We start from the raw sequence: 23,905 nt of genomic DNA on the forward strand, positions 1-23,905 counted from the left end.
GAATTGGTTTCTAAAGTTAAGTATCCTGCAACAACAATTGTTTTCTTGCCAGTGTTACCTAAAGACCAAATTAGACGTATGGCAGATATTTTTGTGCTGCTTCTCCAGAAATGACAGTGTTTGGCTATTTCACCTTTGTGGTCTCACTTAAATCTACACTGCTATGGTTTGTATGTTAGCATAGTCCTCCGACTTTTAGATGATGGACTGAACAAAGCTCTGTGACTTGATCAGAACTTGGGTTTTATTGCCCAATCCTGTTTAAAATCCCCATAACTATATCTTTGATCAGACTGCTGTGTCTTCATGAGGCTTTGGTCTTTGACAAATCTATGACAATGAAATTAGGCTGAGATTAATGATATAGGTGGACCGAGTTTACTTTTCAGGGGACTTCTGGAGGCGACTGGTTGAAGTGAATTAGGAAGTGTCGGAGTTAAGGACAGACTTTAGAGCTGTTTGTCTTTGAATTTGAAAACCACTTTCTATTCAGTAATCTCATTCAATTATGAACTCAATAAATTTTATGATTCCTATAAAATCACATTAAAGTACATTATAGCCTGTGACTGTAACTGAACAAAATATGAATACATTCTAAAGGTATGCATGTATTGTAGCGCTTGTGTTGGGGAAAATCTTAGATTTAAAAAAGGCTTTTTCAATAAATGAGAATAGTTTAAAAAGATCCAATAATTTAAACTTCATTTTTTTTAAAAGGATCTTGGATGACCTGAACTGTAAGTCACACTCTCTTGCTAGAAAATGCCTATAACCTGGGGACCATGCGTGTAAAAGGATGTGTTCTGTTAGAACACTCCTGCTGTGTTTGCTCATGCCTGCCTCCATCTCTCGCCCCCTCACTCAGTCTCAGTATTAATAGGCTGGATCCTGTCTAAACCAGAGGACATGCGCGTTGGAGGAGAAAGGGAAGTGCTGCTCGATGTCCCAGCTAGATAGATGTTTACTGTTGTCTCCATAATCACTCAATCATGATGCAAAATTGATCTTCTGAACGTCTGTTTTAGAGTGACAAAAAACAACAACAACCGGAGGAGTCGTTTTCTTTCCCAGTTTAGACTGTTATCAATTTTTGAACACTTTGCTGCATTTGGAGCTTTTACTGTTCTGCGATTAAGAAGTGTTAATATTGGACTTTTTTTTTTTTTTTTTTTTTTTTGCCCGTCCCCGCCGCCAACCTGAAGTTCATCGTTGTTATTTTGGCCGCCGGGATGGTGGCCTTCATCGGAGCGGTTATCTGCATCATCGCCGCGGTTCACACCGGATCCTCCAAGTCTGCTGCTGGTCAGCGACAGCCCGCTGCCGATAACCACTCTCTGTATCCGGACGCCGCTGCGCAGACCCCCGCTGCCGCAGGGGGCTCTATGGCCCGACCTGGATCTCTGGGAGCTCTCCATGGTTCTGAAACCCCCGATTCCGAAAAGCCAACCTTTAACGTTGGCCTCGGTGGCCTGGACGGGGTCAGCGGACTCACGGGACACGACCCCACGGTCAGCCGACTCATCTGCACCCCGGTCCCCGCCGGAGGGTGTAACACCAGGAACTTTCAACAACAAGCGGATGATCCATCGCTGTACGCCGGGGAAGACTGGGGATACCTCCGGACCACGGCGGAGGAGCTCCGTCAAACCGTTCTGCAGCAGAAGGACCAGATTTTAACTGACCAGAGGACCATCACGGAGCTGACAGGAAAGCTGTCTGAGTGCGAGAAGGGGCTCGGAGGCAGGAGCATCCTGGAGAGACGCGGGAACCCCTCCGCGCTGAGAGGCGAGCTGCACTTGGAGCGGATGATGGTTCGGGACAGCCCGGACTCAGCGCCAGAAGGGGTCCATCTGCTCACGGTTGGAACCGTGGATGAGCTTGAACAAGCCATTATTCAACTAAAAGACCGTATAGATAAACTGGAGGTAAGCAAACATGTAGAAAATACCTTAACAAATCGCACACCAATGAAAATCTGTTCCAATTAACTAATCATTCAGATATACAACTATGTAGTTTTTTCCTAACCATAACGCAGTTTATTCCAAGTCATTGAAATCAACGAGATTAATCTAAGGAAGCTCTATAAACTGGCTGACTACACATTATTGCTTTATAAGGGATGCAGTGGACAGTGATGTCTGATCACCAGTTATAAAAAGCTCCATTTACAGATTTTAACTAAATCCCATTGCTTTTTAAGGTTTCTACATAAAAATTGGTTGTGTTTTTTTCTGAAAAAAAAAAAAAAAAAGAATATTTATGGACCTCTTAAATAAAATAAAAAAGGTAAAGGAAGTGCAAAATCTCAGTTTTCTATCTGAGGATAGCTGAAAATCTAATGCAGTAAAATCCTGCAGGTTTGTGTACTGAGGTACCTATAAATAAAGTACTAAAACATATTTAGAGCTGATTTGTTGTTATGCATACATTATTAGAATTGTAATTCACTTATTTTAGGTAAAAAGAAGTGTTGATTATCCTTTTCTGTAACAAATGACCATTTGTATCGTTGAAACTAGAAGCAGATGCAATGGCACAATATGTGTGTAGAAGAGCAGTTGCTGTAATACAGCTTTGAATGAAAAATGGATTTCACAAAAAAGAAAAAAGGATTACAGTTCGCATTATAAGCTGCCTTAAGCAGAAACACAGAATTAGTCATAAAAATGATAATGTTTTGAGTGATCTTAAACTCCCTGTTCTCTGAGACTTTGCTGTATTAGTCTGAATCAAAATCAACCATCAATCACCTGTATTTTTTTTTTCTGCAAGTCTATTTTTTAAAGGGTATTCTCTTACATCAGTTCTTTAATTTGTCACTTTTGGTTAAGTTGAAATCAGGCTGACCAAATTAAAAAGGACAAAATCAACCAAGATGGTTTGTTTCATTCACTCTTGTTCCTCAACAATTGATCTAAAAACGCAAGAATTTGTTTGCTTGTCTGTTTGTTTTTTCGAATTTCCAAGTGGGCCGGTTCTGATCTTAAATCAGTCTTAAAAACTAAGCTGCATATGTTATCTTCTTTGCCCATATGTCCTGTCCAAGTTAAACACAAATATGTAAAGGCAAGATTGGTTAAGTCATTACATGAACCTTATGTTTATTTACAAACATATTTTCACTTTTTTTAAATGTAGCAACATCTTTTTTTTATGTCTCTTCAAATCAATTTACTTACTGGGAAGTTTTTTGGGGCTTGTCCAGGATTTTCTATATTTCCTAATCCTAGGGGCAAGGTAGTGAAAATTAAATGAAAAAAATATATAAGACTTTATGAAAGTAGGGAGAGGAGCCTAGCTGAAAACATTAACCCGAGTCTGTGTTTCGTCAGACATTTTAACATATTCTTAAACATCTGACAGAAAGCTGTTATTGGAATTCAGTCCTGCGTCATAGAGTTCAACATTTTTCCACAAAACAATTTAAGTTAAAGGTATAGTAGAGGATTTTTGCAAAATTTTGAAAAAAGACCTGCACTATTAAATATGTGCAGGAGCATGCACAAGCCCATTTCTCCTTGTGCACGTTCTGTTTAAAAGTTGCTCATAGAAGCTTACTTTCCAAAAGTATATTTGTAATTTTGACAAATTGTGAAAATGGGGACGAGCATGTAGGGCGGCCTTACGTAAACATATCACCAGAATTATTGACAATTAGGAGAACCACTTATTTTGATCATCTACCTGGAAATAGAAGATCCTTCACTATACCTATAAGTTAAGACAAATGGAGTACAGTGGTCTAATTTAATGTCATGCTTAGCCAGTCCTTGTCTATATTTAACTGACAGAAATGAGTTTTGAAACATTTTTTTTTAAGGCATAAACATCCTGTTCAGCTATACAGGCTAGCATCTTAAAAGCCACCCCATTTTGGGAAATTCTCGCCTATTTTGCATAACCAAATGGAAAAGCAAATAACTTAGTAATTGTAAGCCCAAATTAAATGTGGATTATTTGAAAGCTAAGACCTTCTAGCTTCTGAACATATAAATTAAAATTGGGTGAGTAGAACACAGACCAAGATGCATCAGTTCAAACATGACTCAAAGTTGTTTGTTTTTTTTGTCGAAAATGATAGGTCTGTTTTCAACAGCAGTAATAAAGATGCTTGAGAAAATGCAGGTCTTAATGTGTTAAATTTGTTCCACATCATTTCAACCACGAATGCAGAAAACTTCCGACCTCTAGCTACATTAGTTCCAAAACTGTGGGGCTTTGAACTTTTGGTGTCACCACCATCTCCATATCTCTCCAAATGTGCAAAATTGTGCCGTATGCTTTTACTATGCTTTGCTTTACTATTTGACCCATAGAATAACAGTGAAGCATTTTGATGGCCACAAAACATTTATGAAGCAAGTGTTTCCACTTTTTTCAGAATCAGTGTATAGAACAAAATGTAACATTTTAACACCCATAACATAAAAATCTATAAAAGATAGTGAAACTGCTTCTTTTAAAGCTAAAACAAGCCCCAGTGCCTTTTCTGAGCTGTATTTCCTTTTTTGTTTTCAGCCTTAGCCATTGTAATAAAACAAAAACCAGTGTCCAAACTTCAACAAAATTGGACTGTTGTTATTACTCAGTTTTGAGCTGTATGCATTGACCCAGCTGGAGCTGTGCGTTTCAGGCTTACACAAGCCGCTAAAATGGGTCTGCCTTTTATAACCTTGCCATGTGTAGGCTTGATTGAAACCTTATTTCATTGGCTACAAAGTCCAACAGCCCAGGTGTTCTTAACCAATAACAGCAGGACTCTATGAGGCATAATATTGCTCAACTCGGTGTGTCACTGGCTGACAGGAAGTTACCGGAAGTGAGATTTCAGCGACTGTATCTGGCTCAAATTACGTCATAAAGTGCGGACACTTGTAGGTAAGAACACGATGTAACCATACCAAACATCATGGACAGATCAAATAAGTATTAGGAAATAAATATTAGCAAGATGCTGAGCATTAGTTATGACCAGCTAACTTTCCTGATGTCAACAACCGGACAATATGGGCGATCTTCTTATCATGGAATATTTTTATTACGAATATGCTGGATTACTTTTGATCTGTGGACCCTTATGGATGAATGGATCCAATTGAAGATTGGATTTATAAAATCTCGATGCCTTCAAAGCTATGTAGTTGTGGCTGCTTTGTCACGTTTACATTTTGACATGCTGCTATGTCTGTGTTAATTGTGCTTTGGTGCTTTCTATGTCCTTTCCAACGATGTATAACATTTTACTGGTGGAATTTTTATGCATTCTGAGTTATTAGTTGTAAACGCTTTAAAACGCGCCGGCGACCCAGTGGCTAGACGGCCTATGATAGACAATCTTTACAGGTCGGGATTAGTTTATCCATGTGATCAGCCAAAACTAATCTAACACCAACTTTTTATTGACAGTAAAGTTCTTTATGTGAATATCTTTTTACAGTAGTTTTCAGCCTATTTTCCTCGGTTCTTTTTAAAAAAAATATATATATATGTTCAGGCTGGATTTCCCTCAGGCTCATTCGTCGTTCCTTGTATAGTTGTAACCCAGGCTGATATAACCAAAGAAAAAAGGTAATGTTAAAAAGATGATCTTTTGTAGCTGATCCTAGGTGGCAAACTTCAAGATGAGACCCTTAGCCCCGCATCTTGTCAGCATTGCTTATGTTCAGCTACAACAGGCCTACAAGAAACTGGCTCTGACTCACCCAGAATAAAGTGATTTATAACCCCACTTTGGGCAAAAGAAATGCAATGCATAATTCATAGCATGCCTATATTTGTTAGGAGTAACAGAGTGGATGTGCGTCCCTGCAGTGTAATACGCCTTTCTCTGTTATATGTAGGACGTGCCTGTGTGGGTCATTTCCTTTGTTCAGTCTATTTCTTTTTCTCTTCCAACCCACAACAACCTGTAAAATCAAACTTTGATACTTTTCAGGAAATAAGGAATCCCTTTATACTGCAGTCATTTCCCAAGACAGCAGGTCACAAACATCAGTGGTTTTCACAGGTTTTTCTAGGTAGTTGGCTGCATTTCCTTTTTAATCAACACCTTTTTCCTCTTATGTTGTCTACATCAGGTTTGTATGCAGGAGCTGCTTGACCTACTTGAGAGGCATGAATGGATGTTGTCTACTGGCTCAGATTTAACTGGGCTAGTCTTTTTTTCCTCTATAGGGTTGTCTGTAATTATTTTGCTGATCATGCACTGACTACTCTCAGCGCCTTCTAGCTTCAAGCACTCATGCTGCATCTTACGATTTCAACTCGGTAATAAGATCAAATTCACATGTAATACATTCTACACACTATGTTCACTTTTAAAATCTTTTTTTACTGTTTTGTTTAGCGTATGTCTTTTTTTTGCCTATGAGAAGAAAATCATGTTAAACACATTGTCATGCGTCCCGTATCTGTTTCCAAACAGAAAAACAGCCTAGGTAGAGGGTATCACAATATAAGAATTAAGTGCTGTATTTGATCCTGGGTGTAAACAAGTTGCATCATTTATACATGTAAAGATGCTATGGGTGTTTAAAAAGCCTTGCATTGCTGATGTGAAATGTTGGTTTGTGGAACATTTCTAAACCTACAAAGACAAACTGAGAAGTAAGTCAAGGAGAGGATTAACCAAAACAGCCACAAGATTCCATAAAAACTTAAGAAACTGTAGACATGCACAGCTTAGGTGGTAGAATGTGTTGCCGGGATAACTATTACATTACACTTCTCATATCCAACCTTGAAATGATAAGAAGAAATGCTGCTGACAGAAAACCTAGTGCAACTCAAAAGTCATGTCAGGGACACGGCAACCAGATGGACCAAAAAACTTTTTTTACCTTTCATTATTGTATATAGCAAGAAACAATAAGATTTCACATTACTCCAACTACACCGTCCAAGTGGTAGAACACGTAGTGGCAGCATTATGCTGTAGGGCTGCTTTTCTTCAACAGGGACATGGAAGTTGGAAGAATGCAGGTGAAGGTCGGTGGGACAACATACAAGTTTAGTCTGGAAGGAAACAAAACTGTTAGAGGCTGCAAAACACTTTAGACTGACTTGAAATTTTAGCTTTCAGCAGGACATTTAACCTAAACACACAGCCCCAGCTAAATGAAGGCATTTTCATACATTAAAATGACCCAAAAATGTCTCTAGATGAGCAAAGCAGGTAGAAGGACTTGCAGCTGTAAGGAAGGTGACAACTGTTTATTTTTTATTCATGAATTTTCATTATGAATAAAACACAAATTAGAGAAACCTGAATTTACTTTAGTTTCACAACAATGTATGACTTAATATAAATCTGTCACAGAAAATATGGACAAATACATGGAAATTGTGTAGCCATGATTTAGCAAAACATGAGGAGTTTAAAGGGTATAAATACTTAATGCACATCAACACAGCTCTGCATCTTAATCAGCCTACGAGGGTATCCACTTTCTAATTCAGATGATTGTCCTCATCTTGGCTCTGCTATTCTGATTGAGATCAAAAACACATTTGGTATCGTATCATAAAGAATTTTACAGAGAGCTAAGCTCCTGTAAGCCCCTTGGTGCAGCGTAAAAGATTAAAACACCATGAAAGTTTAGAGCAATGGTTTAACATTTAGAGAAAGGTGCAGTGATGAACCCCTCCCTCATACCAATCTGTTTAGTATTAAAGAAGATCTCAGTTACAACAGCTGCACGAATAGGCAGCAAAATTTTTCCTGTTTAGTGTTTGTGACAGAGCACTGTTATCAAATCTGCAGCGACAAGCCTTCTTATAAAAATACATGTCTTCTAAAACATATTTTCAGATGAATCTTCCCGAGTACAGGAAAACTGTGGTAAATCTTTCCCTTTATTATCATCAGGTTTAATGTAGAGAAATGCAAGAATGCAGGGAAATCCCAACTGCTATTTTAAAATGCATCAAATTGTGTCAAATAAAAAAGTTAAACAAACACTCCTGTTGAATACATCCTGTAGTGGTTGCATAGTGGGCCTGTAAAGCCCAAATTCTGATCCACTCTCTATCTCCCTCCTCCACAGACAGACATTGGTCCGTTTTCTCACAACCGCACAGACAGCAAATCCTCAGAAGCAACAGAGGAAGATGGCCCAGGGAGGTCAGCTGAACTGGGGCGCAGCGTCGGCTGGGAGATGGATGACTTGGAAGGAGAGCTGGAGAGGAAGGTGGAGCTTCTGGGGAAGGAGAGAAAAGCCCTGAGGCAGGAAGCAGAGAAACACAGACAAGAAATCGACCACAGCATCAGTAAACTGCAACACAAAATGTTAGGACTGGAGGAAGGTGAGGCGTAGAAGGGGGAGAAATAAGGAAGCAAAAGGGTTTATATTGGACTGACTGATGAGATATTATATGGAATATTTAAAGTATAAATCAGATTTGGTTATTTTGTAAAGAAAAAAAAAAAGACTATATAACTAAAAAAAAAAAATAAAACAATGGAATGTGGAATCTATTCTTTTGCATTTAACATTTTCACAGGTGTTGCTGGGCATTCCTTCCCCGAAGGCTTTAGGCTGTCCTTCCCAGCTCGGACCAACTACATGGTTGCTCTTATGAGACACTCCATCCCGAAACTACGGTCCTTCACCGCCTGCCTGTGGCTGCGGCCGGCGGGCGCGGGAATCGGGACCCCTCTGTCTTATGCTGTCCCCGAGCAACCCAATGAGTTGGTGCTGCTTCAAGGCCTGCACACTCCAACTGAGCTCCTCATCAATGACAAGGTATGAAACACGCACAGGGACAAAAAAAGTTAAACATCAACTGCTTTGAAGGGGGCATCAACCAGAATGATAATCTTTAACAGAGAAATCATAGTTTTATATTTTTAACACAAAGAAATATAAATGTACAGTATATCCAACATAGATTTTTTTTCTTTTAATACATTTGGTTGTTCTTTTATTTTCTTCTACATCTGTCTATCCTTGCCCCCAAACTGTCAGCATTAACTGTCAAATCTATTTGAAAACACTAATGAGGACATGGTGAACTGTGTCAGAGGAAACTTAGTGCTGCTAAAGACATGTCAGGATTTTCTTTAGAGATCCTGTCAGTGTTATAGAAACTAACATTGAGAGCAATTTAGTCCTATAGTGTCCTTTTTTATAATAGTTTAAGTTAGACTTTAATACGATCTACTTGAGTTGTTTGGTAGGGAAATGTTTTACCTTTTTTATTATTTACCAATTTCAGTTGTCTTTAAATCTGCTGCAAGTAATACAAGCTAATCATGTAAAAGAATCTCCCTCTGGGATTATTAAAATATTTTTAATTGAATTTAAAACATGCTGCTCAGTGGCGCAGTGGGTAGCATTGCTGCCTTGCAGCAAGATGGGTTCTGGGTTTGATTCCCGGCCCGGGATCTTTCTGCATGGAGTTTGCATGTTCTCCCTGAGCATGCGTGGGTTCTCTCTAGGTACTCTGGCTTCCTCCCACAGTCCAAAAACATGTCTGTTAGGTTAATTGGCTTCTCTAAATTGTCCTTAGGTGTGAGTGTGTGTGTGTGTCAATGGTTGTTTGTCTCTATGTTGCCCTGCGGTGGACAGGCGACCTGCCCAGGGTGTACCCCGCCTCCCGCCCATTGACTGCTGAAGATAAGCAGCAGTTCCAAATAAGAACCAAACCTGTGGCAGGTGGCTCCATAGAAAGTCAAGCACAAATCAGTGAAAAACACAGAAAGGCTTTTTACACAAAGGATCATCTTCCTTTGCAGTAATAATGATAAAAGGATGATGTTTTTGTTGTTGTCGCATTTAAATCAACATGAATCACTAGAGATAAAACATTGTTTTATAATTAAAATACCATCTGCTTTGTTATATTAGATTATTTCTCTGCAATCAGCTAGCGTTGAGTTGCTAACTGTGTGCATAGGAGGCTCCAAATGATATTATCATTCCCATCTTACAAGAGTACTCACATAAAGGTCATTGTTTCATTTTTGATTATTACTTGATGTGCAAATCAGCGAGGTGTTAAGGCTATGGTCTCATTCATAATGTGTTTATGAATATTAAAGAAGGCCCTATGCTTTGCATTTGCATTAAAGTAATAAAAGGCACGACTGATAAAGTGTTTCTCTGATACATCACTCCTGCATTTTAATGAAATACTCCATTTGCTTTTTGAAAGCATTTTGTTAGGTGATCCAGAGCAGCACTGTGATTTTTGGTTTAACTTTTGGAAAGCTATTGAGTGAGCACTGGGGAAGTGAGACTCCTGGATGGCAGCAGAATGGCTGAAAGAATCTAAATAACTAAATTAGATCAAAAAAACTCACAGAAAGAAAATACCAGATATAATATCATAGTAATGATAGAATATAGCTGTATAATGATATGTGTAGACTAAAAAACAACCCACCCCTATTTATATAGGTGGCGAAGCTGCCTCTGAACCTATCTAAAGGGAGCTGGCAGCACATCTGTGTGAGCTGGACCCAGAAAGGTGGAGCATGGCAGGCCTTCCAGGGAGGAAAGCTGAGGGGTGAGGGCCATGGATTGGCCCCTGGACATCACATCAGACCTGGGGGACAACTAATCCTTGGGCAAGAGCAGGTGAGTTAGAGTTATGTATATTTATAAGACCAACTAAACAAAATAGTTTATTTTTTATTGATTTAGTCTAGCAGAGGTAGGCAGAAATACTCTGCAAACCAGCTGTTAATGTAGCCATGAGACCTAGATATTTCTTCAAGTCATAACCTTTCTCTGTCAAATTTTGCTTAAACTCACACAGAGCCAAAGGGCTGCCCAGGGTAGGAAGACTGTAGAAACTGAGTCATGTGTGTTTGAGATTTAAAATGTTTCTCTTTTTAAGTGATCTAAATTTCTAACAGGGGTCAAATCTTTCTTCAGGACACGTTAGGTGGAGGTTTTGATTCAACCCAGGCTTTGGTCGGAGAGCTGTCTCAGGTTGGCCTCTGGGATCGGGTTCTGTCTTCTGCCCAGGTTGCCAGCTTGGCTCGATGCAGCAGAGTAACCCAGGGTATTGTGGTCCCCTGGAACGAAAACGGCGTTGAAGTTTACGGCGGAGCCACCAAAGACCCAGGAGAGCCTTGTAGTAAACACAGCAAAACCCTCAGTGACTGATAAAGAATGGAGGGAAAAGATGAATTCTAACCAGTATAATCGCTGAGTCAGAATGTGACTAAGACAATAAATGAGGCATCAAGGGAAATAATATTTGTTCATATTGACGTAAAGCGGGTACAAAGTTTGCAGTAACTTCATAATCTTAACTGGATCTCCAGAGATTTTATGAAGGTAAAAAGATGCTTTCCAGCATAATAAAAAATTTCTACATAAATAAAACAGAATAGTTGATATTGTTTAATTAGGTGAAAACAGAATCACAGTTTTCAATAAATTCTTCTAAATAGCTACTGGTTTACTATTCAGACAGCCACAAAGTGAGTCAAATATTTTAATATTTAAAATCTTCACTGTAGTTTTCAGATACAAAATATAATTATCAAGAATTTTGTCACTTTTTTAAAGTAAAAGAGGTAAGCTACTGAAAAAGCATTATAGTCAGCACCTTTCAATCAAGTTAATTGTAGCGTGCTAATGCTAACGTTAGCCCGCTTATGTTAATTTCAGGCTTATTAAAATCTCTGAGCATAGTAAGAGTTTCACCTGCCTGATAAGTGAGATTATATAAATAACTAGGAAAATGTGAAAACAAATTTTATTTTAACCCACTTTAAACAAAATAACCGTAAAGCAAAAATAAAAAATATAAACTAAGCCACGTCTCTAGCTTTTATTTGTTTGTATAAAAACAAGGACTCTAACACAAGTTTACTTTGACATGGAAAATATAGAGGATTTTGGTAACATACACACTATGCATCACATTATGACCACTGACGGGTGAAGTGAAAAATGTCGGCTTTCTCTCATGCCGCCTGTCAGTGTCTGGGATGCTAAGCAGCAAAGTAGATTTGCTCCTGAAAGGTGGTGTCATTGAAGAGGGAAAAAGGGGCCAGCATAATGGTTTAAGCATTTCTGACAAAGGGCAAATTGGAATGGCTGGACAAGTGGGTCAGAGCATCTGCAAAGCTGCAGCTTTTGTAGTGTTCCCAGCCAGCAGTGCATATCAAAGATATTTGAGGAAAAGACAGAGTTGAAAAAGCATCAGTGTCATTGATAGAGAAAGCAATATTGCTGCAGATAGTGACTTAAAGGGGTCATAGAATGCAAAACCGAGTTTACATGATCATAGATAAATATGATAGATCAGAGGGTGAAATGGACGTACAGAGAAGTTCAAACCCCATCGACACCTCCTTTCTCTGCAAATCTCACAACTCTAAACTTCCATCACGCTACTGGTGGAAATCTACCCTGCCGGTGTATAGTCGGGTTTGGTCGCTCCGTTCCCGGACCAGCCCCAGAGCTGGCGGCCTCGGTCCCGCTGCACTGTATTTGACCAAAATCGCGAACGATTTTGAAATTCCCCTCAGACATTTTTTTTAGGTATGAAAAGTGGGACATGTCCGGGAAAAAGAGGACGTCTGGTCACCCTACCATATCAACCATTTGATGTTTCAGCGAGTGAGTGCTTGTTGCTATGATGCCTCTTTGCTCAGCAGGTGCGCTCGTTGTAAACTAACCAATCAGCGCACAGCTCATCTAAATATTCACAAGCATACCATAAAAGGAAGAAAACCTGTCCTTTTTTATTCTAGGGCTTTTAACCATGCTTGCATTAGGGCGCATAGAACAGCAAATATGCCATTTTCAGCCCAACCAATGTTACACACCCTATTCAGAGACCTTAAGGACAACCACCAAATACCCTATAGAATCATTGTATGACCCCTTTAAGGTTTACTTAAGGGGTCCAACCCAACAGGCCTCAGTTGATTAAATAGTTGAAGAATTCTATGTTTATTCTGGTAGAAATGTATATATATGAAGCTGAGTAGCTTAGGGAAATTATGTTTATGCCAAGATAGCACCCTGTCAAATACAAAAAAAATAAAAAATCAAGAATGGTGGTCAAAACAGTTTTGGCAGCACAAGAGGAATTCATTCACTATAAGAAAAATGGTATAAATGTAAAACCAGATCTGTATGGTTACATTTGTACGCTATGCTCGTATGGAAAAACAAATGTTTCAAATATGATTTGGGTCATAAAACCTTGTAGCTGTTGATAAGACAACTGATTCAAAATGCAAAATGTTTCCAGCCAAAAACAGCTGAGTCTTGTTTTCTTTTTCCTTAGATATAGGCCCTGACAGGGGTGTCCTGCTAATTTATTTCTTATATAAGTGGGAATGCTACAAAGAAGAATATAATACTGGTGTTTGAAATGCAAAATTAGATGGATCCAGCTTTTCAATTTCAAGAACACTGAATTTAACAAGATATACAGAACGAACATTTAGGACATAGTCAGCTAATCAGAACTGGTGAAGTGTTAGCCTACAGGCTATTAGCTCATTCTCTCGGAGTTAATTGAACAGCCGAGGAATTACTCTCTAACAGATTTGAATGTATGAATCTATTTTTTAACGGAACCACAATTACCTAGCTTTCTAAATCAAACGGTGGCACAGAACAGGCCTGCATGACTTTCCTCATCTGAGTCATTAGAGGATAAACACACTGCCTTTGAAATACACCTAAGCAGTCACTCCATTATACGACTGATTGTCCGCGTTTCAGAACGCACTGCAATGCAAAGTGCCAAGGTTAATATTTTACCATCATGTTTTCGTATTGTGCTCCTGGAAAAAAAAAGTTGACCCTTTTCTTTGAACTGCTGAAAATAGTGATATGATTTCCAATATATGTCATAACTGTCTGAGCACAAAACACCTTTGTGTGCTTATTTTTCTTAAAAAAAGAAATGGTACAAAAAAAATCCATCTGTTCCAAGTCTGAGTCATTCTCCGAGAGCTGAGAGCTCTGTGTGTAAAAGCAGGAAGTTGTATTGGGGAGGCTGGAATCTCTCCATTTGTGCAGCAGGCTTGGAGGGGAATTATTTAAGGGCTGTGACAGCTTTAAAGTTTGGAGTCAAGGTAAGGCGATAAAAAATGTTGAAGAAAGTGTTGGGAATATTAAGCAGTGGATGGCAGCCTGGAGTAGAGATGATGAAAGACAAAGGAAAGCATGAGGATGAGGAAAAAGACAGATAAGATATGAATGATTTTACATTGTATTTTTTTTTTCTTCTGCATGATGTAATCTAGTACTTATAATGTCTTGCTCTTGCAAGTTGTCGCAAAATAGGCCATTGCATCTTACATTCCTGCTATGTGGCTGTGTTTGTTGTTTCCTAAGGTCTGCTGGTCTTTTTTATTTGTTGAATTGAAGCTGTTATTCTTCTATATTGGCCATTGTTACTTTTGAGAGGTGCCAACATATAATCTTAGTCTCTGTGCACACAAAAATGTTTTTTAATAAGAGCTAAAACATTTTGTTTGTTAATGTAAACCACAACAGTGCATATTTTCTCTTGAAGTGAAAGGAATTTGAAAAAACATCCGGAATGGGAGGTTTTAAAACATCATGATCTCCGTTGTCGTTTACCAACGACATCGGAGATCTGCCCACTGGTGGAGTGGCATAGCAATATCATTTTTTAAGCATTTATTTTTGTGCTATGGAGACAGAGATTGCAGTTAAATGCTCTCATATCCATGTATAAACAGATACAAAAATATTCATATTGATTTAATTGATTTTTACTGTGTGCACAGGGCCTTAGTAGTTGTTAAATACATCAGATATTACTTAATAAATGTTTAAAATGCTTAACAGATTTCAAATGTTCCTAATGTTCTAGATGCCTTTGTTAAACCATGATGTGTGATAAACAAAAAACCTGCACCTCTGTCACCATTCAAAGACATTCCATGCATTAATCCTACTGGATTGTAATGTGTTGCCAAACCTTTTTTGTCTTTTTGTAAAAACAACTCCTAATAATTCACAATCTTCTGGTATAAACATTTTTTATTTAATTTGCAGAAAATAATTTATGGTGGAAAGTGCCTGTCAGGGTATTTGTACCCATGAACCACCATGGACTTTTATATCCTGAAGATGTTTTGAGCTAATTAGGCATCTAGAAGGTCCCTGATGACATTCGAAGATTAAAGTGGTTTGATTCAATTTTATGTATTCAAGCACATTCCTTGAAGCTTTTGCACGGTGCCATTGAAAATACACTAGAATACGTCAGAACCATCTTGTTGTGCCTCAGCTTGTCTACTGTCTTTGATACTAGATGTCATGCTCTGTGTCTGTTATGCTAATGTCAGAACTTATTAGGGCTTTCTGATTACAAAGTCTGTGGTTTATGATATATGAAACTTAAAGCTACTAAAATTACTTTTGTTTCCATTATGCTTTATGGTTTATGTTTATACTGTTGATTGCATAAATACTGTTATGTCCATGTCTTGTACGGTGTTGTATTGTTGTGAATATGTGCTGTGTAAAACTCAAAATCTTTATTAAAGTTCTAATTTTTTGGATAAAATTGGATTGTTTGGTATCATATAATGGTCTAAATTATAATATTGAAGATTTCTAAACTTAGTAATGTACTGATTAGGGTATTGGAACATGTTTGATTATGTTTTAAGGATTGAGTTAATAAGCACTCATCCAATAATTTTTGCTGTAATCATGATCCAGCTATCAGTAGCAATTTCTTTATTTTTTACTATAAAAAAGCAGCTGCAACATGTTTATGTTTGGGGATTTTTTTCTAAAAGTTTAGGTTAAAACTGCAAGAATCCCCTACTGGTCCTACACCCACGCTGGTTGGAAGATAAAATACAAACTAGCTTGGTTAATTCATACTAAGAAGGTATGAAATAAACGGTTGAGGCCAGATAAACAAACCTTGGATACCAAACCAGAGATACAGGCAGTCTAACCACCCCCCCCCCAAAAAAACAAAAAACGAGCAGGATGAATAAAAACTGAATTTGAGACAATATAAAGAATGGAAACAGGTGAGTTGTTTTAAAATATGGAGAGGTTTTGAAACAACAAGGAAAACTGATAGCATCTAAAATATATTGCAAAAAAAAAAAAAAAAGAAAAATAGTCATAGTTTGGAAACAACTAAAATAAAAACAATCCCTCACATAACAAACTCTGATATAGTGAAAGCTCCACTTTCATTCAACGATGCACTCCAAGCTGCAAACTGGTAGAAGAGATGAGCAGCAGCACCAACAACATCTCACGCACATCACTTGCCAGAGTCAATAAAATGTTTATCTACATCAACAGAGAAAAACTTTCTTACTTGCTGTAGCTCAATTGTTTTGTGCTTTAGCCAAATAAATGATGCCTTACGTCACAGAGGGAAATAAATAATTACAAGTTGATTTGTGTGTAGGTGCATACAAAACTTGCTGATTTTGCTTCCCTCCTTCTGAAACTAAATGCTTTGTTTTGCATGTTTAAGGGCTACTGTTTTATTTTCACTTTTTACCAGTTCACATGATATATGCAGACAACTGTGGCTTCCAGTACTCTCTCCCTTTCAATATGAATATCCTTATAAAAGGTAAAAAGTACCTCAAAATAAAAATATCACCAAGGAACGCTTGTGACGGGGGATGTGGGATTTCAGGGTTAGAGAGCTCTGCTCTGATGGATGTCAGTTCCTGCTTGGTTCCTCATGACTCAATCAACTCTTCCCAACAGAAACACGTCCATCATAGAAAGAATCCTTTATTGTGTTTCTGTAATTTCATCAATGCAACAAAACTTAAACCGTGCGGTGAAAGGTGGTAAAGCAGCTGGCATTGAATTCTATGCGGTGAGAGCGTTCACTGCTCCTCCCTCACCTCATGCTGCTTTGTGACATTTGCTCCAGGATAAACATTTAATCGTGAATGCGCATTATATATTTAAGCCCACGTCGTTTTTTTTATTTTTATTTTTTTTTTATAGTGGGGTAATACACTTGGAGCCTGTGTTGCCATACGAGGCATATATAAGACTTTTACATTTTTGCAGCTCCAGACATATTTGTTTTTTGTTTCAATATAGCTCTTTCAGCAGTTTGGGTTGCTGACCCCTGTTCTAGGTGAACATATGACCACACAGCAAAGGCTCCATAATGATTTTTATTTCTTTTCTCTCCTCTCCCCATTCATTCCTTATTTTCCTTCAAAAATACTGTTCACTCTCCTTATATTTACATGTTACTTTAAACCTTTAAAACTTGCATTCAACTTATTATAAAGTAACTTCTAACCTTAAACTTTCCAGAACAGAAGTTGCAAACTGTAGAGTTTCCACCAAGTTACCCAGATAACCTAAAAAATCAAATACCACAAAAGGCCTTGAAAGTAATCTGTAAATTCTAATAAACTATTCTTTAAGCACACAAAAGTAATCTCTGAATCCCAAAGCCAGTTTTATTCAATGATACCGCTTGTTTTATTACAAATAAATTTTAAATTAACATTTATGAATTAAGCAATATGTTTTACTGTCTTCTGTTCAAACCCCATAGAAAGAACAAATGTACAGACAGAAGCAGCGAGTAAACAAATCATTGCAAGAAGTTTAAATGTTGTTTAACACAATATTGAGAATAGACTGAATAACAGATGAACTGGTGAACAGAAACAGCAGAGCATCTCAATACTATAAATATTCGAGATGTTCGAGGTGAACTTTTACATCTTCAGAGTATTCAATGATTTTTCAGACCCTTTTCGCATTTCTATAATTCACTCAGTTCATTTATTCATTCCTTGAATTTTTTTCCTCCCAGTATCTTCTGCCAAAACACGTTTCACACGTTTCCTGGCACAAAAAGAGCCACACTGAGAATGAGGCTCTCACATTTCAAAGTTGCATCACGAATCTGTCACTTTTTTTTCTGATGTGCTGATAACTGTGAACAAATACAGTGAAATGACTAAGAAAGGTGAAAAATCCAACACCTTTTAGTCGGTCCAATCAGCATACAATGCACCACTCTGTAAGAAGTGCTAGAAAAACATCCAGCTCTGCAAAACCTTTTTTTGGGGAATCTGTTTTGGTAGGCAAGACATGGAGCTATTTGTGTTCCAGCATTTTTCCATTTTAGACCAAAACAAAAAGTTTGTTACCAACTGAAGTCAGTCATCAATTGGTATCGTCTACAGTGCAGCACAGATCAACATTTTGAGTCCTTTCTCCAGTTTCTGTAAATCTTTGACCTGCTTAACTACTTTAAGATGATTCCCTTTTATGTGTAGATAAAGAGAAATAACAGCAGCTATTGATATAATTTGAAGGTTTCCTGTACACTGTGGTTATTAATTATTTATGTTATGAACAGTGTAATAGCTGGGATTTGGTTGTCTCTGTAAAGTGCCTTTAGATGACATATTTGTAATGGACACTGAAACCTGGACCCAATATTCAGCAGACAAACTGAATTTCAAACAAGTTTATTGAAATGACAAAAAATTGATGACGGCAACTCCTCGGCCCGGGTTCTCAGATTTTCTGCTGAGACAGGAAACGGATCAGAGACAAGAATGATGAGCGGGGGAAAAAAAAAAGTCACTGACCTGGTTTAGAGTTCAGTCCAATACTGAGAGAGGAGAAACCCGAGGAGAGAGACGACTGTGGGGGAGCTGGTGCCAGCCGATGCAGAGCAAGCAACAGTGTCCGTATGGGATAATCCAAAGTCGAAATTTAGTCCAGAGCAACTTCAGAAACCAAGTGATCAGAGAGCCAAGCCGAGGTCAGTAAAACAGTCCAAGTCTGATAACCAGCAAAATACAGGCAGTCAGACCAAAAATCTAACTGAGCAGAACAGACTGGCAGTATTGGGTTTTGCAGGCCAACAACGACCTCAACGACTCCCCATTACCAAGGGGTGGACCTGTTTTTCTGTTCAATTTGCAATTGTTTTCTAAGCCATAACAAGGCTTTTGTTGGGCTACTCTATAGAGCTTGGAACACAACGCTAATTCAGACATTTTGTATTGAGAAAGCTTCCTGTGAAACATCTTCATACTTGGAAAACAAATTCCAGTAGTTTGTTTTTTTTTACTATTTAAACTTTTTTGGACTTCAAAATATACATTAGAAAGAGTTGATGGAACCAGACCTACTGGAACAGGTATTTTTTACGAAGTAATTTTTAAACAAATATTCCTTCCATAGCTGCTACATATATGCTTTTTAGTTCCCTTTTGGGTTCTAACATCTACCCTAGCAATCTTCTGATAGGCTAAATATTATGACGAAATTTGCATGAGTAAATTAATATTTAAACAGAACAAACCTTAACAAATGGTTAAGGTTAATCTGTCAACAAGTTTTTAACAACGAGTTGAAACACTAAAGGCTGCAGGAAGGTTTTACCCTTTGACCTTTAAGCTTGTATTAAACCTTCCTGACCACCAGACTGACCATGTTTAGAGTTATCTACTTTCCCAGCAGATTACCAGCTGCCACCTAATCCATGATGCTACATTGAAATGGAGAGATTGGAGCCCAATCTAATCCAAACTATTGTTAGGCCGGGTTTTATGCTTACTGACACCACCAGTCTGTGCAACCAACTTTATGCATTCAGTAAAGAGTCCGTTGGTCTGTCCTGTACTGTTATTGTTTGGTCAGTATTCATCTTTAAGGAAGAGTCTAATCTTATCTTAAACTAATTTAAAAGGACAAGCTGATTGATAGAGTAAAACCACTCCCTTTGGGTTTTCAAAGCTTAGATACTGAACTGAAGTTTTTTTTTTCTCCACCAATCAGACTGCATCTTTAAAAAAATGACTTGATTATAAAAAAAAAAAAAAAAAAAAAAAAAAAAAAAAGAACAGCTGTTGCTTCTGGGATTAAGCATCAAGAAGACAGCTAACGTGCAGCCTGTATAGCCTTGGGGAACATTGGCAGAACATAAAAAAATAAATCCAATACCGTGTTCCAGCAACAAAGGCCCAAAGCATATGTACAGTAAAAGACTTGTCTCTTCTAAGTAGAAAATGAAATGGAAAAAAAAAAACTAATTTGGTGAAATGTTGAAAAAATGTTCACATGATTTAGCTGAGCAAAAAAAGAAAAGAAAAACATATCCAGTGAAAAAACAAAAACTTTCACGTCTTAAATTGGAACATAGGCACAAAAAAACAACTAACACAACAAAAAAAATCAGCTGAAGTACTACTTTTTTTTTTTTAATAAAAAATGTCAGTCATACAGTGTATGCCCCCCTTTAGAGACATCTCCAGGATTAAAGGACTAATGTCTCAGCAAGACCTTAAAAAACTGATTCATTCATTCATGTTTACTAGAATTGATTACTGTAATAGTGTCTGCCTAAATATTCCATGACCCAGAATTCTGCAGCCTGTGTCCTCACCAAAGCTAAGAAATTGGAGAACATCACCCCAGTGTCATTTTGTTTGTTTGTTTTTTCCTAGTCTTTTGACCCAACTGCAAGAAGGACTTTGAGTGGAAAAGAGTATCAGAAAAATAAGGTTTGTTAATTAAACAGAAGAATAATGGATAAACAAGGTGATGCAAAGGAGAAGTGGCAACGGGAGCTCTGAAAGGAGAGATAAAGTGAGACTGTTGTAAACGCACCTGACTGAAGGATGTTTTGATCTGAGCTTAACGTGATAAAAGAAGAGGACAACCAGGGAGAGTTGAGTGGATCCAGGATTGTGGATTGTGGGTGGCTGTGTGGAGAAGATTGTTTCAGACCAGAGGCAGAAAATAAGGCAATCCAGGCTAAATTGAAGGGGATTGTGTTGATTGTTAGTTCTTGTGGCTGGTGCAGATGCACCAGGGAGGATAAACTGTAGAGGAGAGGTTACCAGTCATTGATGATGATACCAGGAAGAAACCAGAAGGCTTGGATGGTTGTCTTGTTCCACCAATTATGCAATTATGAAGTGACCTGGTTATTGACGTACCTCAGGTGAGCACACAAACAGTTAGTAGGGACAGGGATTGAAAACATATAGAAGCAATGACATATTAGTTATGTTGTCAATCTATCTTTTGTTAAATTTGCTAAATAATTTTAGTATTTTTTGGAAAAAAAAGAATAAATAATGTTACTTATTTTAATGTGTCATCTTTATTTTCCTCAAATTTTGATGCTGCCTCTATGTCGCTCCAAGGCACTTTTCTTTTTCTTATGTACACTAAATTGTCTGGTCAGTGAAGTGTGCTGAATAAATAAACTTGCCTTGCTTTACCTAGCCAACTTTCCATAAGCCAGCAATGACTCAGCAAGTCATGGTTCTCTGTTCCAGGAATGGTTAAAGTGAGAAGATTCACAGCTTCAGTTGACACTTTTTTCTTTCACACAGGGATTTTTTTAGTCCAAGACAAAAACACCATTTAATTGCTACAGATGTTAAGTGATGAATGTTGCTTCAGTATTGCATTGATCAAGAAGAAAAGGAAAACACAAAGGAGAAGAAAAATAAAGAAGAATTTTTTCTCGTTGGGTCTCTATTCTTTGATGTTCAAACGTGCATGAATCTCCTCACTACTCCACTTAACATTTAAACTCTAATATCCGTAGATTGATCTCTCAATTTGTTTTTCCTCTTTTTCTTCCCACATTTGCTGCTCATTTGTCACATCCTCTCTTTCTGACTTTTGTAAGCTGGGACACTTCAAGAAAACTCCCATACTGGGAGTGTTCAGTTTAAAAAAAAACGGAACTCTTTCTTATTAACAATGTTAGCTGTGAAAGCACTTCAATTTTTCTGTGTGATCCAACAAATTGTGTTACCTTACAAGGTCACACATTTCATGCAAATATTACAGTAGTGAACAAGAAAGAAGTGAAAACACTGTTCTACCATCATTGAGGAGCTGCTGTCTTCCTCGTTTTGCTCAGAAATAGAGAAACAATTGTAGGTGTACTTAAGCTAATTGTTACAGCTGAACATGCTAGAGGATCATATGACTGTCATAGTATTTAATTTCACTTTTATCTGTAACCTTCAAGAGATCATTTGTATTTAAAAAGGACACATGAAATTAAAAATACCCTGTAAAACAAAGCACTCTCACAAAGCTAGAACTGTCGTCCTCACTGCTCAGGTTATAGTTTACTGCTGCACAGATGATTGCTGTGGAATTAATATTTATGCACTGCTATCAAATGGCCACATATCTACTCAACAAATTCACCTGAAAGCAATATATTTTATCAGTAAAACTGTCGAGAACATTACATCTCACAGTGATGACCCAGATGAAAACTAATTCTCCCTACACAGTATTTACATCTCGAAGCATCTTCATCTTCTGGTAAAAGCAATGAATAAAACTACAGATTTCATTGCTTTGAATAAAAACTGCATCTAATGTACAGGAAGTAAAGAAACAATCAGATCTCAAAGAAAGGTTTTCCTGGGTCTTTGAAGGGTGTTTGATGAGATGAAGAGCAAGTTCAAGGTCACTGTCATGAGCTGCCATTCTGGACTTTTTGTTAAAGTTTTCATTTTGGGTTTTCAGTTATGCTTTATTTAATGTTATTTTGTGTTTATCAAGATTTATTTCATTCTTAAATTCTTATCTTTACTCCCCCTTTGTTATTTATTTCAGTTATCACTTTTCAGCAATTTTGGGATTATTTATTCCTTCGTCTCGTTTTAGTTGTATTCATTAGTTTTATTTCTATTAGTTCATTTAAGTTATTTTTTAGTTACAGTTAGACTCTAATGTTTTCCCTGGTTATTCTTTGTTGCCCCCTAAATGCCTCTTTCCTTTCACCTTAGCTCCTTTCTAGTTGCTTCTCTCCACACCTGCTCCCTATCAGCCCATTAATTGTTCTATCTCCCATATATACTTCTCCTCTGCAGTCCCTGATTGCTGGATTCTCTTCATTGTTACGTTTGCTTCTCCCGAGCGTCTCCTAGTTTTGATTCCTGAGTTCCTTGCTTGTAATTTCTGGATTGATGCTTCTATACATCTACTTCTTCATTAAATTTGCAAAAAAACATCTCAGCCCTCCAATTGTACATTTGGGTCCTGACAGTTACCTTTTTTATAGACTGTATGTCCTGTTATTTTCGACATCTGAAAGACCATTTGTGTGGAGAACGACAGATGCCCTCTGCCATGAGTTCTGAGTTGTGCCAAGAACTTCTTCTTTCTTTTATGTGTGGAGTTACTTCTCAGAGGGAATTGATTTACTAACGCCTCTGCTCACACAGACTGCAATGAATATACAGAAGGATCAAGATGTTCTCTTTCAAAATTCCTGACACAATGTTCGTACAAATGCTACATTTCCCAGCATATTGGATCAAATGTGATAATAAAGTGGAAACAGGATCTAATCTTTAAAGATCTACATCTGTTGCCGAGATATTCCTCAGATTATAACCCATTTGTCAATATTTACTATAAAAAGACTAATTAAACAATACTGGGTCACCACATGTTAGATATTGACCCAAAAGTGATGATTAAAAATTTCAGAACAAATTTCAAAAGTCATTAGGATAAACAATGAGTACGGTAAGTATTTTCCTTTTCCATAAATGTAATGTTTTTTCTCAAAAATGTATTTCAAACCTGTACAATCTCATAGAAATAAGAAGAAAGTATTCTAAAATCAGTACTCCAGATGATAGATAAAATGCCAGAATCATTAGATTTTTTATTCACTCCTTCTGCACCCCCTACCCACCCCCACACACACACATGCATACACTCATACACATTCTTGTAAATGGTCCAAAATCCCATGGAGGCTCCATCTGGACAGGAACAGGCTCTTCCTCCGTTCTTTGTCACCCACTTTGCATCTTTCATCCTCCCACCATCCTTCACTTATCTCTACAGCTCTTTTAGCTCTTCTTTAGAATCAAGCTCTAGGCTTTATGTGAGCAAAAATAAACCCAATTTGT

The 23,905-nt window shown here is 37.6% G+C and overlaps 1 protein-coding gene across 1 annotated transcript; it reads left to right on the forward strand.

Annotated features, from left to right (window-relative positions):
- Positions 1-923: 923 nt before the first annotated feature.
- On the forward strand, positions 924-12,582 carry LOC107087157 (neuronal pentraxin receptor-like). Its single transcript, XM_015378576.1, has 5 exons — positions 924-1,928; positions 8,052-8,310; positions 8,509-8,750; positions 10,407-10,586; positions 10,887-12,582. Exons 1-5 carry the CDS (start codon positions 1,233-1,235, stop codon positions 11,118-11,120), a joined length of 1,611 nt encoding a protein of 536 aa, XP_015234062.1. The 5' UTR covers positions 924-1,232; the 3' UTR covers positions 11,121-12,582.
- Positions 12,583-23,905: the final 11,323 nt, after the last annotated feature.

The sequence above is a fragment of the Cyprinodon variegatus genome, unplaced genomic scaffold (assembly GCF_000732505.1).
Source record: "Cyprinodon variegatus isolate N-32 unplaced genomic scaffold, C_variegatus-1.0 Scaffold175, whole genome shotgun sequence".
Lineage (NCBI taxonomy): Eukaryota > Metazoa > Chordata > Actinopteri > Cyprinodontiformes > Cyprinodontidae > Cyprinodon > Cyprinodon variegatus.

Bases quoted from the DNA above. Each gene is read 5' to 3' on its own strand.
- LOC107087157 (XM_015378576.1), top strand. From the start codon at position 1,233: ATGGTGGCCTTCATCGGAGCGGTTATCTGCATCATCGCCGCGGTTCAC. The intron at 8,311-8,508 runs GTGAGGCGTAGA...ACATTTTCACAG, and splicing joins AATGTTAGGACTGGAGGAAG to GTGTTGCTGGGCATTCCTTC. The intron at 10,587-10,886 runs GTGAGTTAGAGT...ATCTTTCTTCAG, and splicing joins TAATCCTTGGGCAAGAGCAG to GACACGTTAGGTGGAGGTTT.